Here is a 23,444-nt window from a genome sequence, read left to right as displayed (position 1 = left end):
ATTCAAAACAGGCCACTGTCTCCAGCCTGTAAAATCTAACTCGCTGTGTCTGAATCATTACAGCTCACTGCACAGTGCCCTCAGCCTGTGTGTGTGTGTGTGTGTGTCCTGGACTGGCACTCTTTATCTTTGTGCATTTGTGTTATTTTCTTGCACAAATGCTGCAGGGTGTGTGTGCATGTGCGCAGGTGTGCATGCACACGTTTGAATGATGTTTAGTGATTCATCTGCGTAAGTGAGTGTGCATTTCTCCCACTCTCCATCTCTCTCCCTCTTTTCTTGGCAGGGTAGAGTTGCACTCTGGCAGCGATGCATAATACATGTGATAACTTGGTTTCGCTGCCCTGCATGTACAACCAGGCTCATTAGAGCTCATATGGGCCGATGCCCTTCAGCTCCCTGCGCATCGCCTTTATACTGCAGCATGGTGGAGACGCAGCTGCTAGCTTAGCATGCAAAACTGACTTGGATTCTGCTCACATGAGGCTACACATACCTGCAATAGTAAGCAATAAAATGATGTCCCATAGTAAAGCATGACTGGATCTGATGCTTTCTCACAGATGGACTTCAAACTCCAAAATAGCCATAATTAGTCATCATAATGACAAAAAAAGCATAGTACTGTGCATGGAGCTAATCAGAGTAAAATAAATATTAAAAAAGCCCATCTTAAGGATGCAGTCCTTCATATTCTGTTTCATTTTAGTTGAGTGAGGGAGTGACTCAATATGGAACCAACCAACCAACCAACCAACCAACCAAAAAAAACAAAAAGCCATCATCTATATTCCACACTTATGAATGACTCTTTACTATTATCCTGTGTGTAGTTTTGACTGACCTTCAGCAGGCGGTGCAGCTCCCTCCTCTGCTGGTCCAGGCGGTGGTGGGCGTGCCTCCACCTCTCCTGAATGTCCATCAGCTCCGTCTGCAGGGCCGACTCGGCCCTGGCGTCGGCTGACAGCAGCAGGCTCCTGCCGGCCTCCACCGCCAGGATGTAGCCTCCCTGCTGCCGCTGGAGCACCCGCTCCCTCAGCTGCAGGAGCAGAGACAGGGACAGCGGGCGTAGGGGGAACAGGTTAACTAAGGGAGGCTAAGGTTGGAAACGGGGCGGGGGGTGTATTTAGTAGGGGATTCAGATTTGCTTGGGTTCATTTAGAGTAAGGGTAGTTTTTATGGGGTATATGTAAAAAGTGCGTTGTGTAGATTTGATAAGATGTAGGCTGTGCAGCATACAAATGGGTTCAAGGTCCCCTTCCATTGACCTCACAAACATTTTTTCAAACAAGTCTTGCATGCAAATAATACATTTAGCAGCTTATTCCTGCCAGCTGAAACAATTCCCACCCTAACTCACCTGCTACACACCTGAAATTCATTTTGACTGGAATTGTGAATGGTGGGGATAATCATGCATACATTTTTGATATTAATTGCTTTCAGAGAAGCTTAGAAATCTGAATGGGGTGATGAGGCCATTAGACAAGGCCTGTAAAATGCTCCTCCATAAACTCCTTTAACCAACCTGTATCTGATCCAGCATGTTTCTGGCCTGCTGCAGGGCCACTAGTTCTCCTGGCTGATGCACATCCGGGTCACGGGTCACTTCCTGGAGCCATCGCCGCAGCTTCTCTGCCATCTCCTGGTAGTTCTGCCACTGGCGGACCAGACTGTCAATAATGCCCCTCCGCTGCTGGGCCCGCCTCACTACGCCTTGCCACTGATTGCTCAGCAAGGCCAGCTTCAGGCTGAAGTCATCTCTGTTAGTAGGAGAAGAGAGAGTGAGAATCACAACAATCCATCAAAATTCTAAATTCAGTGCCATATGAACAAAGTTAACTGGAATGTTTGATGCTCACAACTGACTTCAAACTTGGAAATGGAGTCACTGACATGGTTGTTTTTAAATTTTGAGTTGAGTTAAATTGTGTGTGTGTGTGTGTGTGTGTGTGTGTGTGTGTGTTTACCTGTCGTCCACTTGTCCCTGGTCCAGCATATGATGGCCGTCACTGATGATGGAGTACAGAATCTGCTGTCTGCTGAACATCTCTGCCTGGAACAACTGCAAATACACAGACACACAAACACACACACACATTATTATTATCATTATTAATGAGTACATCGTACACACTTCAATAACTACACCAGTAAGTACACATTATGCATACACACAGGCACGCATTCACACACAACCACACAACATAAAAAACCATACAAACACACACACACACGCAGACACACTCCCTGGCCCTCTGACCTCGTGGTCTCTCTGCTGCTCCAGCAGGCTGTGGTAGTTGCCTGAGATCTCAGCAGCCAGCTTCTGTTCTGTCTGAGACAGGAAGTCCATCCAGGCCTCACACTTCTGGAGGAAGCTCTGCTGTTGGAGCAGCACCGCCTGCAGTTTACTGGAGAGGGACAGACGGCGGCAAGCAAGAGGAACGTAAACAACAGGAACATCGTAGAAGCTCTAACTCTCTGGGCAGACCGCTTAGACTTTTATATAGTCAGGGTTAAGAAATTCAGGCTTAAACCTACTTAAATTCAGTTTAACCCTGTTTTTAGTGTGATTTATATTGGTGGTTGTTCATCTTATGGTGGTCACTGTGATTTATCACTGCACCACTATTTACAGGTAAGTATCAGGGGCTTTAGGTACCTGAACCTCTCAGTGAGGTGAGCAGAGTGAGCGGCCCAGGATCTGTTGAGGCCCTGCAGGCGTTTAATGTCTCTGTCACTGACCGGCAGTCTGTAGGCCAGCTCATTGACACGCTCCAGGTCTGGAGACAGACTGCTCAGCTTCAGCAGGTGAACCTGGAAACACATTATCACGCATGTTTAATATGAAAGTCCATTCTGCATAAGGACCAAACTAGCTCAGAGTTTGAAGAAGACACTTCCAAGCTATTTTCTTATTTATTGCTGAGGGTTTGATCTGAATGACCTACATCAGAGAATCTAAACACAGAGAATGCACTGCACAACAACAGCCGAGGCAGCGGCCTTTTTGTACCTTGAGTTTCTCCATACGCGTCTGGATGACAGTGAGCTCCGGCGAGCCGACCGGGTCCGACTCCTTCAGCACCTCCTCCGCCTCCTCAGCCTTACGGATCAGTGTGTCCAACTGCTCGGTGAAACCATCGCAGTTCTGAGCTCCAGACTAGAAGGAGTCAGAGAGAGAAAGGAAGAAAAACAAGAGAGGAGAGAGAGAATACTGAAGTGACGGGTCTCTTTCTTGCTTACTAGTCACATCTCATTCTTTGTATTTTGGGGTCACATACTTGGAACAGTGTGCATGTGATGTGCATGTGTGTGCATGTGATCCTGCCAACGCCAACCCGTCCCGGCCGTCCTACCTGCAGTACCTCCTGCTGCCTGTGCAGGGCGTGCTCCAGCGTTGCTAGGCGATGTGTGAGTGACAGCTGGTCCGACTGGAGGGCTGCCATGGAGGAGGCGTCGACCTGGCTCTTCAGCTGTTCCACTAGAGCCTGCAGCTGCTGGAGGGACTGCTGCACTGAGGCCTGGTCGCCCAGACACTCCTACAACAGCAATGTCATCAGAGAAAAACACAGCAGGTCAGGAGCAGAGAATCACTGTTCATGAGCTGCCTTTTTCCATTTGGACTGTTGTCCTACCGAGAATGAAAATCACTTTAATGGCCAAAAGGACACTAAATGTTTAGGGCACAGAGATACAAGAAACATAAGAAAAACTGTTGTGTTCTTTGCATGGCAACTGTGCATTTTTTAGTTTATCCAATGGGTTTTGAAAGGGGTTCATAAGCCAAAGGGTAGTAGAAGTTTTCCAACCCACAGAGGACCATGAATCCTGAAGTTAGGCCATGAAAATCACCAAATTTGGAGGTTTTCATATGACAACAGCAACATGTATCACTCTACATATATACATTCAATATGAGTAAAAGAAGGGTTGTGGGTTCTCAGAAGCACCAAAGAGGGAAAGGAAAGCCCATGCACCAACAACTTTATTCTCACTGCATAACACTGGAACACTTCTCCACTGGTATCTTTCTGGTATCTATTTGCCTCAGTGATCTTCAATCAAAATAACTCTACGGTCTGCTTAAAGTACTACAACATTGTATCCCTAGACACCCCCCAGCGTGGCCCTACAAGCCCAGCTTGACACTGGGGGACCCCTGCAGTGTAAATCAGGGGCCTGTCTTTCCCTTCGCGGTCTCCTTCTCAAAAGGCTTTTGTCACAGTGTGCTGTGAATCTACATTCAAGCAGACAAAAGGACAGGGTGCAATTTGGGATTCTGCAGAGGGTACAGAGGCTTTGTGAATCTTTAAAGTGAGCTGACAAGCTGTTTCTGAGCTTATTCACAGGTCCTTAGAAACCGAAAGAGACTGAGGCTGAGCTGGATTTCTCAGCCTGCTCTTGCACTCTAAGGACAAATGCTGATTTTAATCCGCTAAAAATGTAGACTCAGTAATATACTAATAGTAGACTCGGGGCCCTGCAGTGTCACAACTACAGAAGAAAATACAGGTAAAAAAAAGGATTAAAATTACGTAAAAATCATATACTGGTTTGTTATTGTGTAAATCCACTCTTGCATTGCCCCAGCTGTACTCACATTGCAGTCCTTTATCCAGGCGCTGCTTTCCTCTTCTGTGATGTCCCTGTCGGTGGCGCTCTTGAGCAGGCGGTCAGCCCGTTCCTCCTGCCTCTGGACCGCTGTCACACACTGGCTGTACAACACTCTGTAGCGCTGCCACAGCCCCAGCAGGGCCTTGCTGCTCCTCAGCTGCTCTGAGATCTGCTCTAGAAGACTGTTCCACCTGGGCCAGAGGAGGAGAAAGGAGTTAAATATTGAGCTCAGGTCAGCAGCTAGTTGATGATGAGGATTATAGCTGCAATTAGATTTAAAGAGACTCAAGATGCGTGTTTTTTTTTTTTATGTTGTTCCGTCCAGTTGTGCCTACCTGATGTTCACGTCCCGGAGGGCGTTGTTGAGTGTGTCAGCCACAGACGGGTGGCACTCTGTCAGTAGCTGGTGGGTTACGGAGCCGAACTTCCTCAGACTGCTCTCCTGCTTATCCATCTCCTCCTGGAGGTTCTGACACACACAGACACACAACCAGAGTTACAATTTATCATCTCCTGAATAAATAGGAAGGTATTTTGAATACAGAGATGGATGCAACTAATCCTTAAGTCAGCAATCAGCAATTGTTTACAGCAGAAACTACGGCTTTCAAACACATCATTCATAGTTTAGGCATTCAGCAGATGCTTTTATCTAGAGTGAGTCCAACAACTGTAATCACAAATAATAAGCCGTGCGAAGGTCTGTGTTGAGCTGTTCCCCCTATATGAAGAGGGCAGTATAACTCCTGCACTCCTCACCTCCAGACTCTCCACCTGCTGCTGTACGGCCTCCAGAGAGCCGTTGAGGAGGCGCAGCCTGGATACAGAGTACCTCCCCTCCATCAGGTAACCGTTGATCTCCTCTGCAGCTCGCCGGTACAACGTCCACTGCTCCAGAACCGACCGCAGGCTCACCTTCATCTGACTTATCTGAAGTGGGGAATGCGGGGTGAATATGGTTGAAAGAGCCTTATGAGATAATTTATGTAACCACCATGATATTTACTGTGTTTACTTTTTAAATTCATTCTATTCGGAAAGGAATCCCAGAAGCTCACCATGTGGTCCAGGTTGCCCCAGGACTGGTTCAGTCCTTTGAGGGTCTCTTTGACAACAGAGCAGGCCTCTCCTTTCTTGTCCTGGATGAGAGCACTTCCTCGTTCCTCCGCTTTCTCTAGATCCTTCTCTTTCTCCTTCACTAATTCCTCTAACTCCTGTGAGAAGTTATTTTAAGAAAGATAGAGAATTTGTAAAAATCGAATTGTGCCAGAGTAATATATCTGATGTAGTATGCGTTATGGATATAAGTGCTGTGTCCCTACTTGACAATCTTTAAGTGCATTCTGCACCGATGCAACATCCTCTATCCTGTGTCTCTTCTTCAGTTTCTCCTCCTGCAGTGTGAGCCAGGTTTTCAGGGCCTGGACTCCATTTTCGTGCTCCAACCAACATTCTAATAGTCCTTCCAAAAGCTGAATCTAAGTCACAAATACACAGGAATTCAGAAACTGCAAATTCATGCATGCACTTATAAAGTAACAATCTGAAAAGAATAGGATCTAAATTTTCATGTCCAACTCATATGTGCTCTGTAATTCAAACAGCTCACTTAGGGAACTGTACCTTCTCAGTGATAAGCCCCTGTAGTATCTGCCAGCGTCTGTTCATAGCTCCCAGCTTCTCGGCAAAGTCTGTCTTGTCGCTGCGCTTCCCCTCCACATCCTGACTGCTGATCTGCAGCACCGACTGGTTAACAAAGTCCACCGTCAACTGCTTACAGGTCAAGTCTATACGGAAACCCTGTGGAACACGGATAAGATATGATGAGAGTGTGATGAGGAAGAGATGATCGATGAAAGGATGGATGACAAAGAGCTGGAGGGAGTTTTCACTGCAAAGGCAAAAATTGCTAAAAATAATGTTACAGAAACTATTTTTTTCCAGTCTATTTAGGGTTGGTGTTAGTCATCCGGTCTTTATTGAGGTTAAGGTTAGAATCAGATATAATAATCAACTTTGTGGTGAATATTATGCATGAAGATTTGCGGTCTGGCTAAAACGTAACAACTGCTGGAGTCTATAGTGTTAACAGAGAGAGATGCCAGTGTACCTTATACTTCTGCAGGAAGTCTTGGATCATCTCTGAACCTACAGCTCCCATAATCTTGTTCTGGTCCTCTTCTATGATGTTCTCCATGAGAGAGATCCAGCTCATCAGCTCTGTGATGGCGTGCCGCGACGCCAGCTTCTCCATCTGCAACTGTGGGAAGAGACGAGAGGAGTTACAACGGTACAAAAAGTATCATAAACTAAAATTTGTTAGCATTTCCCCAGTTAGCCCCATTAGAATGAAATTAAATGCCATATTATGAATTGAAAACATGGCTAAAGAAGAATAAAATGAGAAAATACAGAGTAAAATAGGTAAAACAAATTATGCGACAAGCCTGTGCAGGAATGTTGGAATCAATATCAGACATATATTGATTAACATATTAGTTATGCAATCTGCACATCTCAAAAATGCCCTAAAAATTGCAACCATTATAGTATAACAGCAGCTGTTCCCAGACCTGGTGTAGCTTCTCCTGCACCACAGGGATGCGAGTCAGCAGCTCAGCCCACTGCGTGTCGACCTGGGCCAGCGCTGACCTCAGACCAGCTGTATCGACTCTTTTCAATCGCAGAAGCTGGTTGCCTGTACTCAGCACCGAGGAACGCAGAGATGACTTAGCATCCACCTCCTTGGAAAACTCCTAGCAGAAACAGAAAGGAGAGTGAGAGAAGTTGGAATTTGACTGAAAATCTATTAAATTGATCTGAATGATGTGTATGGGTAATATGTCTGGGATAACTCTTAACTAACCAGGAAGGCATAGAGGTGGTCTCTGACAGTCTCCAGCTCCTGCGGCACGGTCACTGACTGAGTAGTCCAGAACTCCAGCCGGTCCAGAGCCGACCGCAACCACTGGCTCAGCTCTGCTGACTCACTCTGGTACCTGGGACAAAAACACAGGACAAAACAGATTATTTTTCTGTTTTTTGTTTCATTCAGCATCCTAGTGATAGGGATTACTGACAGATAGGCCAAAAAATCTGGCTCATGCAATGAATATTATTGATTTGAGAGTCAATTCTTGACATTGTTCTATTGTTTTTAATGAAGACAGACAGGAAAACAAAAAGGTGTGACAGGCAGATAAACAGACAAAGCCTGTCACTGCCAGACAGAAGAAAACTGCGACTGCCTGCCATTGTGCCTGACCTGCTCCAGTGTTTGAGCGTGGAGTCGAGGCGGTGCAGCTCCTTGTTGACCTTGGTGGTGGAGGACAGCCAGTGTTCTCCCAGCTGGGTCAGCTGGTTCTCCAGGTCCGAGCAGCAAACCGACAGCAGGAGCCTCTTCCCCTCCTCCAGCACCTGGTACAGCTGGGGCTGGTGCTCCGTCAGGCTGGCCTTCAGACGCTGGAGGGCAGAGGAGGAAGAAAGAGAGAAAGAAAGAAAAAAAGAAAGAAAGAAACAAAGAACCTTACTGATACACATAAGATCACATATTTAACACTATAATGTGAAAGAGTAGCACCACAATATATCAAATAAGAAAGGAAAACCGAGGTTGTGAAATTTAGAGAAACTACTCCATAATAATATAGTAATAATGGAGTGTTTTACAAGGAAATATATGAGTTCAAAGCCTTATGTCATTTACTTGGTGATGCATTTACATCTGTGCACACAGAATATGCAGACATAAATATCTGCATCCAGTGTGTGTATAGTTCCTTACCTGGTAGAGACTGATCCTTTCATTGAGTCTCTCCTCTGTCTCCTCTACCAGACCCACAGTGGGGATGCTGCACTCCACAGCCTCCAGCTGTCTGCACAGAGCCTGGTAGTCCTCCACCAGCCTGCTCCACGACTGGCACAGAGAAAGGAAGGGAGGGAGTGGGTTAGTTAATATAATCCCGCATGCTGTGTCATTACAATGCAATCCATACACTTAACACTTCATCTGTGACTCGCACTAGAAAACACACTCTTCCTCCATCTACCCTTCCCTGGTTCAAGCTAGTAGTATTTAAAACGTCATGGTCTTGCTGTATTGTGTTACACAGTTTGTTTTTTATTTGCTATAATACCTCTGGGATTACAATAAAGACTGAACTGAACTCTACTGCTCCCTTTCCCCATCCAAGCATGAGTCTGTGGCTCTCACCTCCAGTATGCCCTCCAGCTCCACTCCTCTCCTGTGGGCCTGTTTGAGCACACTGTGGGCTAAGGCCATGGTCTCCTCCAGGTTCTGGCTTTCTCTCTGCGCCACCAGACCGCACACTTTACTGTAGAACGTCTGGGTCAGGATCATATGGCACTCCAGACCCTGGAAGAACTCCTGAAGGAAAGGAGAACAGGTTATTTGACTCAAAATGACCAAAAACAATGTTGCAAAGCATCCAAGAAAAAATAAATAAATAACTGAAGAACACTGTAATTCTATTCCCCTTCACCGCCCCACTTACTTTGTGTTTGTCCAGCAACATCTGGACCTCTATTACAGACACCACGGTCATCTTCTGGTCGGCGGCCATCTTGTCCTGGGCGGTGTCCACTAGGTCAGTGAGGTCATGGAGGGCAGCTTCATACTGCGCCTTGAGAGACAAGCCGTGGTTCAGGCTGCTACGTCTGGAGCCCACCATCAGCACCAGCTCCTCATACGCATCCTAGACAGAGTGACGGGTGGTCAATTACCATCAACATGCCAATCAGTAAGCATTACAGTTAATAGGACATCTGGATTTCCCATGGTTAAAATGACATTAGATTAGATTAAACTTTAATGATTAACTTTAAGGAACAAAGCAGCAGCAGAGAACAGGATGTGGATAAGAACAGAGCAAATAGAGTATTGAATACAACAATTAATTACAACAAAGGAGTACACTGAACAAATAAAAATGATGTACTGTAAATATTTCAGATAAAGTGTGATAATCACTGGTGGCGCCGATTTCACCCTTTAGCACAGTTGTTCTCATCTTTTTTTTTCTTTAGCAAATTTGACCTTTGTCATGAAGTCATGACTAAGTAGGTTATGTTTTGTTTGTTTCTGACTCTATCAAAACATCTAACAACCCACTGAGAAACACTGCTTTAGCAAAACATATTAACATAGATAGACAGAGAGAAACAGAAAGTGAGGATAACATTACCTGTAGTTTGAGTAGTTCCTGGTTGGAGACCTGGTCAGACTGGAGTCCCTCTGCTCTGCTCTTCAGCTCAGTCACTCTCTGCTCAAACTCCCTCAGACTGTCCTCCACCTCTGATAATGTCTACAAAAGAAGGAAAACATTCACTGAAAATCTCTTCTCAGAAGCCACTGCCAATTCACTAGATCTCTGGGACTGCTGCGCACCTCTATGTCTGTATCTCCATCTCTCTTACCTCTATCTGTTTGGATGCAGGTCTGTCCACAGTTCCAGCCATCCTCTGCAGCAGCTGGTGTTTACTCTCGCTCAGAGCTGTGAACAGCATCCTCAGTTCATTCTAGCAGGGACGGCAGAAGAAGAAGAGGTTAAGAAGTGAAACATGTCGTCCCCCACGAATGAGGCAGGTACCCCTTGGGCCAATCAGTAACAAGATGCATCATCCTTCCAAGTTTCATCAAAATTGAACTGGTGGTGTAGCAGTTATGGCCTTTCAAAGTTTGAAATTCTTACTTGAATTATAGTGTCTCCATCAGGCCAATGAATGAACATTTTTAAACGGCAGAACACAGTGCCAAAATTCTAATATTGTTAAAATCGGACCAGTATTGTCTGAGATATCACATTTGAGTTTTAAATTTTGACCTTTTAGTATAGTGCCCCCATTAAGTCAATCAATTTGAAAGGATAGCTGGAAGTGTGTAGAAAGTTTTGTGTCAATCAGACTGACCTTTAATTATAGCGGCCTCATTAGGCCAATCAGTATAATATGTAAGGATAGTTGGATGTGTGCCGCCATCAGGCCAATTATTCGTTTTTAAATGCATGAACACAGTGCCAAAATGCATAATCTCTCCAAGTTTTGTCAAAATCAGAGCAGTGGTGTCTAAGTTATCACCGAGATTTCAGCCATGACCACTTTTCAGCCACTCCACCACCCACACACACTCATATGCAAATGCACGTAAGCCTGCCCTTCCCTGTCGGGCCTCGGTACCTGGAAGGTGGAGTGCTCTTGCAGCCTGTCCCTCATGGCGTCACAGTGCTGCTCCAGGGTGGAGTCCAGCAGGCCCAGCCTCTCCTGCAGGCCCTCCAGGGTGTCCTCCATCAGGGCCCGCTCCTCCCCTCCGCACAGCCGGCCCGCTCCTCCACCCAGCAGGTCTCTGCACTGGTTCACCTCCTCGCTCAGCTCCTTCAGCTCCTTACTCAGGCTCTGAACACAGGAGCCGAAGTCAACATCTCATCCGGTATATTTCCCATAAACCCCCCGTTTTAATGGTTTTAAATCAGGAAGATTATTTATAGTGTTTTCTGCTTATGCCAACCCATTGAGTCTAAGGCAATCTGAGGAAATGGGACAGACTACAACAATAAAGATCTAACTGTTAGAAGTCAACCATACATTTTTTACATTTTTTTTTTACTTTATACTATATTATTACTAGTATTAGTAAAACATAGATGTAAATATATTTATAATTTATCAAATATACAAATATGTTCAAAACTATATATAAAGCATAATGCATGAGGGAACAGAACTGGTCAAAGTACTAGTCCTTTCTCACCTCTAGATGACAGAGTTGTGTCTCTGTGTCCTCAGACAGCAGCACAGGACCAGAGAGCAGCTGGTTCTCAGCAGCGTCCAGCCAGGAGGAGGCTGCTGAAACTGCTGCATACAGGTCCTGTTGCACCGTCACCTCTCCCAAAGACAGCGCCGCCTTACTGTCGCCGCCCGCTGCCTGTGAAGAAGAGTAAAAGACGGTTACTCATTACATCGAAAGCTGTCGATCAGAATGTTTTTCTTCCTGTTATATGGCACAAAAATCTGAACCAAAGATCCAAAAGAAAAAGGGACATTTAAAGAGGTTAGTACCTCTTGGGCTATTCTTCCCAGAGTCTGGCTGCAGGATTCAAACAAAACTCTTGGGGAGCGGGGGTCATGGATGGCGGACTCGCCCCTTAACACCACACCAGGACTGGACAGGCGAGACCGGTGGAGGACCTGGACACATGGGTGACGAGACAGGAGACGCTCAGACAGGCAGCAAACATTTACAAAGTGTGAAATTATATGAGAGAATAGTGAGTGCAAAACTATACTCAAAATGTATTTCAATCTTAAAAAAATAATCATTCAATAGTCATTCAAAATCATTTAGTTCAGTTAAATAATCATTTCAATAGTGAAACCATACACTCACTAACCGCCAAGTTAACAATGAGTTAAATGTTTCATTCCAAAACTCTACATATCCACTGTGGGAAAAAAATGCAGCTGAAATTCATCAATCAATATTTCAAAAACACACGATTTTGTCTTCAAAAGCAGATCTTTTGTAAGCAAAGGTCTTAAGATGAGTTAATTAGGAGCCCATAATGTGCTTTACTTTCATGTCAGCAATCATTTTGCGAGAGTAACTGCCATTTTTTAAAAATTAGATAAAATAAGTATGTTTGTGCATAAAAGGAATTCAACTTGATGGGTTGCTAGGACACATTAAACATAAAACAACACAAAGTTATAAAAAAAAAAAACGTAATGGATAACAAAACTTAAACTAGAAATTGAAAAGGTGGATATCTAATTTTGGAATGAAACTCTTCCTATACTGTATGGCATCTGTACCGGGCTGAGCTGGTCCTGTTCCAGCGAGTTGAGGGAGAGCTGCAGCTTCGTGCTCTGATCCTTATTCAGGTTTTCCCAGCGTTGTCTCATCTGGTCCAGAGGGGACAGACTGTCTGCCTCCAGCAGCACGCCGCCTGGGACTGATACCTCACTGTGGAGAGAAAGAGTTAGACATTAGGGAATGAGGAGGAGGGAAAATAACAGCCAGAGGAGCGTATTGTCATTGGGGATTGATACCTGTCCCCTGGAGGGTTGTTTTCCCTGCATGCTCCTGTCTAATTTAATATTTACCCACTGTTTTCCTTTAAAGATGCAAAAATAAACTCGATCACATCATAAAATCAAATCACAGAAGGAGAGGTAAAGCTCCTCTTTGTAGAATTAAGGTGTGACAGACAGGAAAAATGTTGCTTGTTCTTGTAGAAGGGATAGTGAGGTAAGTGTGAGAAGAACAGAGAAAGGTAAAAATACAATACCTGTCCCCGTTGGGTGTGGTCTGCTGGCTGAGTAACTCCTCCCCGACGCTGGCTACAGACTGGAGCAGCCTCCTCTGTTCTGCTACCTGCTCCTCCAGCTCCTACAAAATCACATTTAGAGTGTAAACACTGGTATAGGATTTTATATTAGATACATCTACAAGAATTATTAGAATCGACTTCCTACATGAAATGGATTCTCAAGAATGTTTTCAAGGATTGATTGATCTTGTCTGGCACAGTGGCACCAATCTAACCTAATGGATTTACACATGGAAAAACAACAGCCATCTCGCAGAGTAATGGAAATGATTTCACTCAACAACTGACCCAGGTCTGTTATATAAAAAGCATATCGATGTTCTACTTCGTCTCACCCTCTGTCGAAGCAGGTTGTCGTGGTGCTGCTGTGTGCGTGTGGAGCGCGCCTGGGACAGCCAGTCCTGGACGTTGGGACTCTGGGACAGGGACGAGTCCGGCTCGCTGTCCTCCTGCTCCTGCAATGAACCCTGGGAGAAAGACAGAGAGGGATCAGAGGTGTCATTTTAATAGTTTACATTCATCAAATTCAGATTGCTGTTTGTTTGGGTAATCATTTTTGGTGGACATTTGGCGGAGAGGTTTTAGAAGAGAATCGGGTTGAGATAAACCGGTTTATTGTTTATCCCGAATGAGAGTTAAACCACACAGCAGCAAGGCCAAAATGTTGCGTGTCATCAGAAAAGACACCTGTTGCAGTGCGTTTAGTGTCAGTGTGTGATGAGGTAGCATCCTTTTGTCTGGTGTCTGAGGCCCATTGTGAGACACACAGGCTCTTGTTGTTCAGCAGTGGAAAACAGTGGACCTTTATGAAGGAGGCTGACATGACCTTTAGTTTTCACACAATACTACCATTGATGACGATACACAATGCGACGTAACACAGCACAACACAACAAACATGACATGAGACAGAGGCAGAGGGGAAGGAAAGGGAGGGAAATGGAAAAGATGAGGGAAGGCGGGGGGGGGGGGGATGGGATGGAGGAACGGAACAAGAGAGGAAAAGAACGTGGATGGGATAACGAAACACAAACGCAGCGCACATGGCCTTGGTGCAAGTCACAGCGTCATCGTCGTTATCTCACCTGTATGTCAACCTGTTTGTCCTGCAGCATCCTCTGCAGCTCCAGCAGGCTGTCTTTGAGGGAGTGGAGTTTGAAGGTGAGCTGCTCCGCCTCTCCCTTGGTGCCCGCCCGGCCCTCCAACAGCAAGCTCTCGCTGTGGACGGACAGCTCCGACAGAGACGCCACCTTCTGCTCGATCTCAAACAGCATGTTCTGGAAGGGCAGGAGCATGCCGGCGAGCTCAGACAGGGTTATCAACATGACTGTGGACTCGTTTCAGATCAATTTCAGTTCAGATCTGAAGCTGATCAGAAGCTAACCACGACCTGAAAGTATCCCACTCAAAATCATGATTTTATGCAGTAACCTGTCTACAGAGTCACTCATGGGAAAAAATACTAGGTAAAATCCTGCATGTGAGGATACTTGAAGCATGCTTGCATTGTTAAATAGCAGTTGCTATTAACTATGCTGCTTATTCCACATGCCAAGCTGAGCTACCACCCCCTATAGTTCAGTAGTATGACTCATGAAGAGTGGCTCTAGCATCAAAGAAATCTGCTGTCTCTGCTCCAGGATGAGTAATGGCACCATCAACAAAAAACTATCAAAGCTATCCAATGGGAGCTGTCTTTCATTACCCTCAAAGGGCTCTTATTGGTTGTGTAAGTGAATGACAGGCAGCGCTCCAGTGGTTCAGAGGCCTCCACTCAACATAATGCACAGCGCTTTTAGCCGTTTCTAGAATGCACTGTACACATGCAGCACTCCTTTACTACCACGCTCAGTGTTTCTATCTCTCTCTATCTCTCTTTCCTGTTAGTTTCATTCATTATTTCATCAATTCTCATACAGAATATATCGATTGTTTCTCTACCTTTTTCTTCAAATCCTTATCAGGACAATCCCACCCACTCTCTTCTTTCATTTCTTAACAAATCAGTGCTTCTTAAAATAAGAAAAAAGGAGACCCTCCCATTCCATGTCCAGACTATGGGTGCAAAGTGGTAACAATGGCATGGAAGCTGAAAAGAGTGGGATTAAGGTTGTATCCCCTCCTTTCACAAGGGGATATTAGGCCCCTGGTCAGAGAAGTGGAGGTAATTCTGTATAGAGAAGTTCCCCCTCACAATATAGAGAGTCTCCATATAGCTCCTTCCCTTCTATTCAGAGCTGCCACAGTGTCGTTCGGAGGGAAGATGGAGAACTCGTCTGTTCTCTCTGCACTGCCACATCCGTAGACGCTCCTCCACACAGTGCCTCATCCAAGTATTCTAACATATTTTCCGAAATCTCTCTTCTTCTCTGTCAGACTTGGATCGAACAGGATTTGGAAATGCTTTTCATGGTTTGTTGTAGCCGACTCAGCAACAAGATAGGTGGGGTTTACAATGTGTGCCAGAAAAGTTTAGACAATCACAGGAAAGTATTTGATTAAGCACCGAGCCAAGAGAGGCTGTGCTTCACAGTGAGTTTTGCACAGCTTAGAGATTTGTTAGGCATGATGGAAAGTGGAGCTTTGATAGGATGGTAATGCTACATTGTCATAAAAAAGAATGCAAATGTTCAATAAATGTTCAATAAATCAGTGTATCAGTGTGTATCAGTGTAGTGATTTTCGGTTAGTGCATTACTATTTAAATGAACTGATACGTGTTTATTGGGTATTTTACAACAGCTTCAAACATGAATCAGCCAATCAAAACTGAGGACCAAAACTATCCATTTATGAAACTAAATTGAGTGTGCTTTTCTGTAATCGACAATTCGCCTGATGCTATGTGAACTGTCTTGATGCAGTAAACCCCACCCATCTGGCACACCGAGGAGATTAGAATAAACTCTAAGAACTATTTTCAACAGCTATTTAACCCAGGCCTGTTGTGTTCCTCCACTTTAATCTCTTCCCTTTCTCTCGCCACCATTCCTCACTCCGTCTCTCTTCCCTCACCTCCTCTCCCCTTTACACATCTCTTTGCCCTTTCCAGTGGATCTATGCTGCAGCAGAGGATCTGTTAATCTCTGTTAATGTATGCAGACAGCGTTTACCCCCTGGAGAGCAAGATCCGCATGGACCGGACCTTTAGACCTGAGCTCTACAGGAGCCATATGTGAGCTGTAATCAGCTTACTGTCTCCCAGCTGCTACAAACACACACACTTTAAACACTGATTTCCTTTGCCTGAGCCACAGAAGTAACATTATTATTACTGAGAAGCCACTTACAGTGCATGATAGGGTGAATGTTTTAACCCTTTCAGTCAATTTTGGAATTTTAAAGAGTATAAGTTATACACTTCCACCACAAGGTAAAATCAATAAAATAACCCAAAGTGCTAGTGACTTGTAGAGCCCAGACTCACTGAGTTCAACAGTCGTACTACTTCAGGATAGGTGCTGTGATGAAACACAGGTCCTGGTCCTGATAGCCCTAAGCCTCCTTCTGATAGCACAGGACAAGTTACACACTTCAACTAATGGTGCCAACAAAGCTGCTTTGTGATCAAAATTACTGATCCTGGAATATCTTTCCCTACCAATTACCAAAGTCCCGAACAAAACCTTTACAAATACACAAAACTGGTTATGGATCAGTGACCAACCTCCACTCCCACTTCCCTGTGGATACTAATTACACAACGGTTTAGAGGTGATATCACCATGGTAACGGGGTGAGCGGGGGACAAAGCTTGGGCTGGTGGAGGAATGTCAGGGACCCAGCGAGGAGTCAAAGCAGAGAGGGACACAGGAGCAAACCCTAATCCTAATCCTAATATCCTAATGCTAAACAAAAGTCTCAATTTAGAAAATTAATTTATTGGGACAATGAAAATAATGGGCTACCATACTGTTCTGTTTTATAAGAGTCCTCTATTCAGTGAAAGGTTTTGTAAATTTCTGTTGAAATTTGAGGATGAGCTGAAAGGTGTATGTGTGCCTGAACTAGCAACTACTTGTCATGAGCCTGTCTGACACGGCAAAATAATACCAAGGGAAGGAATCCAAGGATAGGCACTATTTCTGGAACAACGATGCAGCCAGACTGAGCTACAATATTTCACTTCATACTGCGCCTAAGGCAGTGGTAGGAATTCAAAACGTTGCCTTGGTGTGAGGAAAATATCTGGCACGCACACCATCTACCTTGAGCAAATCACCCTCCATGAAACCTTAATAAACCAAACTCAAAAACTCTCAGTGCTCTATCAGCCATTCAAGTCCAGTCTCAGTTTGATGACATCATCAGCAGCGTTGTCGGTCTCACCTGACAGTCGATGAGCTGCTCCTCCATATCCATGTCTTCGGTTTGGGGCTGCAGGGCGGAGCTTAGCGTGGCGCGGGTGCTGAGCAGCCAATGGTCGAGCTCCTCGGCCTCGCTGTGGTAACGCTGCAGCGCCTGTTCCTGCCGCTGCTCCTCCAGCTGCTCGCTCAGCCTCTCCTGTAGGGGGCAATGTGATGAGAGGTCAATAAAACATGAGAGGTAAATAAGAAACAGAGGACGGGAAAGTGGGGGATGTGAGTGTCTGGATATAACCGTATCATCTTGGGTCCCAGCACCCACCTCCAGCAGCTGCCGTTTCCCAGAAGCCTTCATGCGGATGGTGGCCATCCTCTCTCCCAGCACGGTGAGGGTAGACTGGAGGGCCAGCTGGTCCCCAGAGTCCCCATCACTGTCGCTGTCACCCAGGCCCTCGCCCAACAGCTCCTCTGAGAAACATGTCTGTAGCTCACCGATCTCATCCTGCAGCATCAGGATCTCATCCATCAGAGCCTGGACAGAGGGACGGAAGACAGGGGGCAGGGGTAAAATAAAGAGAATAGATCAGAAAAAGGAGGATATGGGTAAGAGATTGGATGTGGATTTTACATTTTTAGGAGTGAAAAGAAGATGGCGAGAAAGCAAAAAAAAAAAAGGGGGGTTTGGCCAGACTGCCTCACTGTGGTGTGGTGTGGTACAAAAAGGAACTGTATCAGCAGTTGCTGTGAAGTTGGCATAGCAACAGCGAACAGTGGCGCGCTGTCTGTCGCACTTGCACGAGCAAGTGCAATATTAAACCCCTCAATCATTCTCTCTGTTTTCCCCGAGCAGTCTAGTCCTTTGTCATCTTTGTCGCCTCCCTATCGTTATCATACTTGTCTGCCTTTCAATCTACACTTCACATATACTATTACTTTCAATGCCATCATTTGGACTCCGCTCCACCCCCTCTTCTCTCACTCCCTCTCTCGTATACACACAAAAACAAACACAGCTTCCCCAATACCTCCCGACCCGTCTGTCGCCCCTCTGCCTCACCTGGTGTGCAGCCATCTGGCTCTCGGGGGTCTTGTTGGGCTCCAGGCCCTCGTTGAGCGCTCCCTCGATGGACTCCATCTTGGTGGAGATGGACTGGAGCGACTCCTGGTAGTGCTGCTGCCGCTCCAGAGCCTCGTACAGACTCTTCTGCTTCTCGCTGATCTGTGGTGGGAGGAGAGGGGTGTGAAGAGAGAAAGAGAGGAGCGATGAGGAGGAGACATGGGCGAAATAGAGATGGCAGTGGGAGTGGAAGTGTTAAGAGAGACATACAGTCCATCGTTTGTGTTTTCATTTGTGGTAGCAGTGGCGGTGGGAGGTATATTTTGGTTTCAGTTGAAGTTTTGCATTCATGTTTCAGTCGCAGTTTTGGCTCTAGTGCAAGCTGCTGAAGTCAAACTGTATCTCTGCAACTACTTTTTTTTAAATTGGCCCTATCCTAGCTTTTGTTTTGTTGGGGGAATGTTCTAGCTGTGGCATTGCTGTGGGGCAAACATAGTTCTGTGTGTGGTGTGATTTCATTGAGTAATAAGGCAACATACCACGTTCTTGAGTGTTTCCCAGGATCTCTGCAGGTCGTCCAGGTTAGCAGCGCTGCTCTCCATAGACGGGTCGTACAGCTCCTGGAGGGGCGCTCGGCTCAGCGGGGCTCGACCCTGTGGCACGACGACACAGTGAGTGTGGGTTTCATTAGTGTGCGACTGCGAGTGTGTGTGTGTGTGAGTGTGTGTGTGTCCATGTGAGTGCACACAGACCGAGCTTTGCTGTGTTTGCATACATCGAAGTGGGTGTTCTGCAGTGTGATCCCTTTATAAGCACTCACTAAATGAACAGTAGAGCTCTGCTCTGATGTGTCCTAATGTTCTTGGACATACTGTCAGCCATGTATGTGAATTGAATTATTTAAGGGGGAAGTATACACACATCTGCTGCATATATGTGCTACTTATGACTACATTGTGATACCTTATAATGTAAATTAATTATTGACAATATTATAACAGATAAACTATGACTTCCAGAGATCTACAGATTCTAAATGTGTGTTCTAGGTCTCTAAGTGATAACTGGGAAAACACAACACCAGCCACAGATCTTTTCCTTTGAGCTGAATTTAAACCAAACTTTGGCAGCTTGCTACTTCATGAGTTCATAGTTATGGTATTATTACATTATTGGTATTATTGCTCTCTATTACTCTTTGGGTCACAGTAATTGAGTTTACCCACAAGCTCACACACTTCACGCAAAAAAGGTATGGGCCAACATTTCGAGTAGTGACCACTACTGTATTCAGATCAGCTCACTATGAGTCGGGTCTGTCTCGTACCTCTGTGGGATGTTTCCACATCAGCAGCATCTGTTTAAAGTCCCATGGATTTAGTTTAAACTCTCTCCCATGATACTTTCCTCAGTCAGTCTCCAACTGCCCCACACTCTGCTCTTAACCTTATTGATTTAGTCTTCTCTTGACACTTAGTTGATAATGGCTCACGGACACATCACAAGACACAAGTAATTACATTTCACAATAAGAGTGAAAAAAACAGCACTGACCCTCGCTGTGTCCCGCAAAGTGTCAAAATGCTGCTGTTTCGCTGCCATAGCATGCTAAGTGACAGATTAATTCTAAAGAAAATTATTCAACTAAACTTTTTCCTGCTAAAAGGCTATGTTGGGAAAAATAACATAGGACTATTACCCCAGCAAAAAGCAAGTGATAAAAATAAACTGGCTTCAGCAAGGTAATTCTGCACAGATAAGCAGGGAAAGCAGGGGCAGCACAGAAAACCTCCAGCTGTATGTTTAAAGTATGAAGCATGGGTGGGATGGAGGGATATAAGGCTGGTGGAGGGTGGCCGGGCTGTGGTGGTGGTGGAGAGGTCAGGGTAGGGTGGGGTGGTAGGGGGCGTCACACTGCATCAAATGTCCATCTTAACAAGTCATTGAGTCGCATATTCAGTCTTAAACTCTTATTTTTCTTAAAACAAATGAAAAATTCTGCCAACGGAGTGAAATAATTCCACTGGTTTCCAATGCAGGTTCACTTCAGTTCACTCCACTTTGGAAACATGCTGATTTGCATTGGAGTTTTTCACTTGTTTGAACAAGAATAAGATACTAGACTAAAGGACATTTTTTGTGGTGCAAGTGTGTGGTTGCTTGTAATGTTAGTTTCTCTGGGAATTCAAGCTTATTCGACCGTCACACTCATTGTAAGTCACTTTAGAGAGAGAGAGAGAGTTAAATGCTTGAAATGTAAAAGGTAAAATGGAGAGGTTGGGTGGTGTGGAGGGGGGTCAGGTCAGGTCAGGTAGTAGTGGTGGTGGTGGTGGGGGGGGGGGGTTTGGAGGGTGCCAGGATGGGGTTTGCAGTACCTGGTTAAGAGCAGCGTCAGCGTTAGCCCCCGGGGAGGGGGAGCGGCAGGCAGGGGGAGAGGAGACCTCGCTGTTGGTGCCCTCCTCCCCTGACTCCTCCGTCACCGGGGAGAGGAGTGTGTGGCAGCGGCCCGCCGTCATCTGACCACACACACACACCGCACATCAAACACACACATCAAAGAAGCAGGTGGGGGAAAAAGGGTGGGGGAGCCAAACAGAAAACCCCCAGGTGAAAGGAGCGAGGAGACAGAGAGAGAGACAGAGACAGAGAGAGAGAGACAGACAGACAGACAGAGAGAGAGAGAAAGAGGGAGAGCATAAAATTAGTAGGGGAGTGCAGGACAGGGAGTCTGCAGATGAGCACATTGCTGATTAATTAGACAGAGAGTAACCAAATAACACAGACAGAAGACCCGTAAGATCACATTACTGCTATTGACATAAAACACCCCAAGGCTTTCACTGTAGCACAGCATTAAAAACACAGACAAAGTTGAGTGTAGCATTGCTCTGTGCAATGGATAGAGGCTCAACCTGGGTGGAATCCTATGGCAATGAATGACCCACAAAGATTTTTACAGGATGCATCAGGGGAAAGGAATGGCTATTGCCGGGAAGTTCAAATGCACACATAACTACACACACACAAACACACACACACACACACACACACACACACAGAGTTGCAGTTTCAGACCTAATCTCCCTGCCATGAGCACTTGGCACACACAGACGCATTTCTCTTGTAAGTGGCATCCAGACCTTATCCATGCCATCAGACAGACAGAAACTAGTTTTACTATTTTTTAGAGCTATATTTTACCTGGCAATCTCTTTTTCAAGAGCCAGAAAAAGACAACAACATACTGCACATGATGTATAAGTACAACTGAAAGTGACATAACAGGTAAGTTCAAAGTTAAAAATCACCAGAGGGGCACTTAAAAACACAAGTCTAATAGCAGTCCAGGAAGATCAAGGGCCAAGCCTAAACAAAGCATAGCTAAAGCGTACAGTAGCATAGTTAACAGAGAGGAGGACTGGGAGCAGTGAATGTAGCAGCAGCAGCAGCAGCTGTCCCTGAAGCAGCACAGTCGTCTGTCTGCCTGCATGCTTCAGTAGAGAAGCAGAGCTGAAATGTGAGCCAAAACCTACTGGGCTGCTTTTTGGCGGTTAATGTAGAACTTGGCTGACTAACTTAGGATCTTGTTATACACTGAGGCCTTTTTTTCCCGGGCTTCATGATGCAATGGAAGGCAACGGACAGCATCGGCATACCACCGGCATGCGTGGGAAACTCAGTGGCTCTACATAGTGAGTTTAGTCAGAAACTGAGCAGTACTGTGACAATAATGTGGTAACAATGACACAATGCTAACTATGTGCAACGATAACAAATCAAGGATGGCAGCAGCCCTAGCAACCTATTCATACAGTACACACACACACACACACACACATACAGAATATCCTGTTTCCTGGCCCGCTGAGACCAAACACACCACAAACAGCAAAAACAGGGCAAGGAAGCAAGAGAAATCTGAATCAGAAGGAGAGGAGGAGACACAGAGAGAGAGAGAGAGAGAGAGAGAAGAGGGTAGGCAGACAGAGATCTGTGCAAACATAAGAAAAGGTGGATGATCAAGCAGAGGATGACACAGTAGCTGGCAGACAGATTCAGGCTAATATGAAACAAAGTGAAGTGATACAGCATACAAAAATAGCAACTGAAACACTGTCAGCAGTATCTGTGCAGCAGTGCACACCGTGAGACAGCCTGCATAGTAGCCCTCAAGGTGAAGGGAAGATGGGGAAAGAAAAACCTGCGTGCCTCTCTCTGAGCAATACAATACACAGACACAGAGAGAAGAAAGAAAGCAGAGAAACAGGCATAACACTGAACAAAAAGACAAACTCTAGATCAGGGCTTCTTTTACATTTACTTTTACCTGTCATGGAGCACCATATAGACACACATTAGGCTCCACGGACCCCAGTTTGATCAGATTTTGTCCCAAGGACCCCCATATTGGAGGATTTTTGGTTGTTGTTGAGTTAGCATTGAATTACTGAACAACTGTCTACACAGTAAGTGGGGAGATGATAGCGGCAGAGTAAAACCTATGATTGGAATAGTAATTCTTATACTGTACATTCTGAGATAACTTTAAGTTAATGAAATTATAGTGAAATCAAGTACTTTATTTTGCGGTGGACCACCTGGAAACCCCTCAAGGACCCTTGGGGGTCCCCGCACCCCACTGTGAGAACCAGTGGTCTAGACAGTGAGGGAGTAGGGATAGAGGCTGCACACACACACGCACACACATACAAACCAAAACACACACACACACACGGGCCAGACAGACACACAGCCATGCAGCGTGCGTGTGCGTGTGTGTGTGTGTGTGTGTGTGAAGCCTTGGCCACTCACCATGACGACGGAGGGGTGTGCTGGAAGCTGCTTGGCGGCGGCGGCGGCGGCGGTTGCCGTGGCGCTGGGCAGCTCCTCGTCACTCAGCTCGTCCATGCCGTCCGACAGGCCCTCCACCTCGCTGACCGTCAGCAGCATGGTGGCGTGCTTGGCCTTCACCGTCAGCATCTTGCACTTGGAGTGGAGCGAGGCGATCTGCTCCTGGTAGCCACGGATCTTCTGGGCCAGCTCCTGTCAAAACATCCCCCAACAACAACAACGCCACCACCACCAGCAAACCCCGGGGTCAGGAGAGCGTGCTTCAGTCCA

The 23,444-nt window shown here is 45.7% G+C and overlaps 1 protein-coding gene across 1 annotated transcript in view; it reads right to left on the bottom strand.

The window, feature by feature from the left end:
* syne1a (spectrin repeat containing, nuclear envelope 1a) overlaps positions 1 to 23,444 on the bottom strand; it is a 133,699-nt gene that overhangs the window by 23,588 nt on the left and 86,667 nt on the right. Inside the window, exons 91-125 of the mRNA XM_078290084.1 lie at positions 23,136 to 23,366; positions 20,699 to 20,839; positions 18,863 to 18,976; positions 18,324 to 18,485; positions 17,589 to 17,798; positions 17,292 to 17,465; positions 14,048 to 14,239; positions 13,298 to 13,429; positions 12,921 to 13,021; positions 12,445 to 12,595; positions 11,692 to 11,820; positions 11,384 to 11,557; positions 10,813 to 11,028; positions 10,054 to 10,155; positions 9,822 to 9,941; positions 9,132 to 9,332; positions 8,831 to 9,004; positions 8,402 to 8,533; positions 7,883 to 8,079; positions 7,484 to 7,616; positions 7,191 to 7,373; positions 6,728 to 6,877; positions 6,241 to 6,417; positions 5,940 to 6,095; positions 5,676 to 5,831; positions 5,377 to 5,547; positions 4,953 to 5,086; positions 4,604 to 4,808; positions 3,360 to 3,542; positions 3,017 to 3,163; positions 2,663 to 2,817; positions 2,264 to 2,411; positions 1,971 to 2,065; positions 1,529 to 1,763; positions 845 to 1,039 (exon numbers count right to left, since the gene is read on the bottom strand). Coding sequence (XP_078146210.1) covers positions 845 to 1,039; positions 1,529 to 1,763; positions 1,971 to 2,065; positions 2,264 to 2,411; positions 2,663 to 2,817; positions 3,017 to 3,163; positions 3,360 to 3,542; positions 4,604 to 4,808; positions 4,953 to 5,086; positions 5,377 to 5,547; positions 5,676 to 5,831; positions 5,940 to 6,095; positions 6,241 to 6,417; positions 6,728 to 6,877; positions 7,191 to 7,373; positions 7,484 to 7,616; positions 7,883 to 8,079; positions 8,402 to 8,533; positions 8,831 to 9,004; positions 9,132 to 9,332; positions 9,822 to 9,941; positions 10,054 to 10,155; positions 10,813 to 11,028; positions 11,384 to 11,557; positions 11,692 to 11,820; positions 12,445 to 12,595; positions 12,921 to 13,021; positions 13,298 to 13,429; positions 14,048 to 14,239; positions 17,292 to 17,465; positions 17,589 to 17,798; positions 18,324 to 18,485; positions 18,863 to 18,976; positions 20,699 to 20,839; positions 23,136 to 23,366 — 5,676 coding nt within the window. The remainder of the gene's footprint in view (positions 1 to 844; positions 1,040 to 1,528; positions 1,764 to 1,970; positions 2,066 to 2,263; positions 2,412 to 2,662; positions 2,818 to 3,016; positions 3,164 to 3,359; positions 3,543 to 4,603; positions 4,809 to 4,952; positions 5,087 to 5,376; positions 5,548 to 5,675; positions 5,832 to 5,939; positions 6,096 to 6,240; positions 6,418 to 6,727; positions 6,878 to 7,190; positions 7,374 to 7,483; positions 7,617 to 7,882; positions 8,080 to 8,401; positions 8,534 to 8,830; positions 9,005 to 9,131; positions 9,333 to 9,821; positions 9,942 to 10,053; positions 10,156 to 10,812; positions 11,029 to 11,383; positions 11,558 to 11,691; positions 11,821 to 12,444; positions 12,596 to 12,920; positions 13,022 to 13,297; positions 13,430 to 14,047; positions 14,240 to 17,291; positions 17,466 to 17,588; positions 17,799 to 18,323; positions 18,486 to 18,862; positions 18,977 to 20,698; positions 20,840 to 23,135; positions 23,367 to 23,444) is intronic.

The sequence above is a fragment of the Centroberyx gerrardi genome, chromosome 18, assembly GCF_048128805.1.
Source record: "Centroberyx gerrardi isolate f3 chromosome 18, fCenGer3.hap1.cur.20231027, whole genome shotgun sequence".
Classification (NCBI taxonomy): domain Eukaryota; kingdom Metazoa; phylum Chordata; class Actinopteri; order Beryciformes; family Berycidae; genus Centroberyx; species Centroberyx gerrardi.
This window is presented reverse-complemented; position numbering and strand designations above follow the sequence as displayed.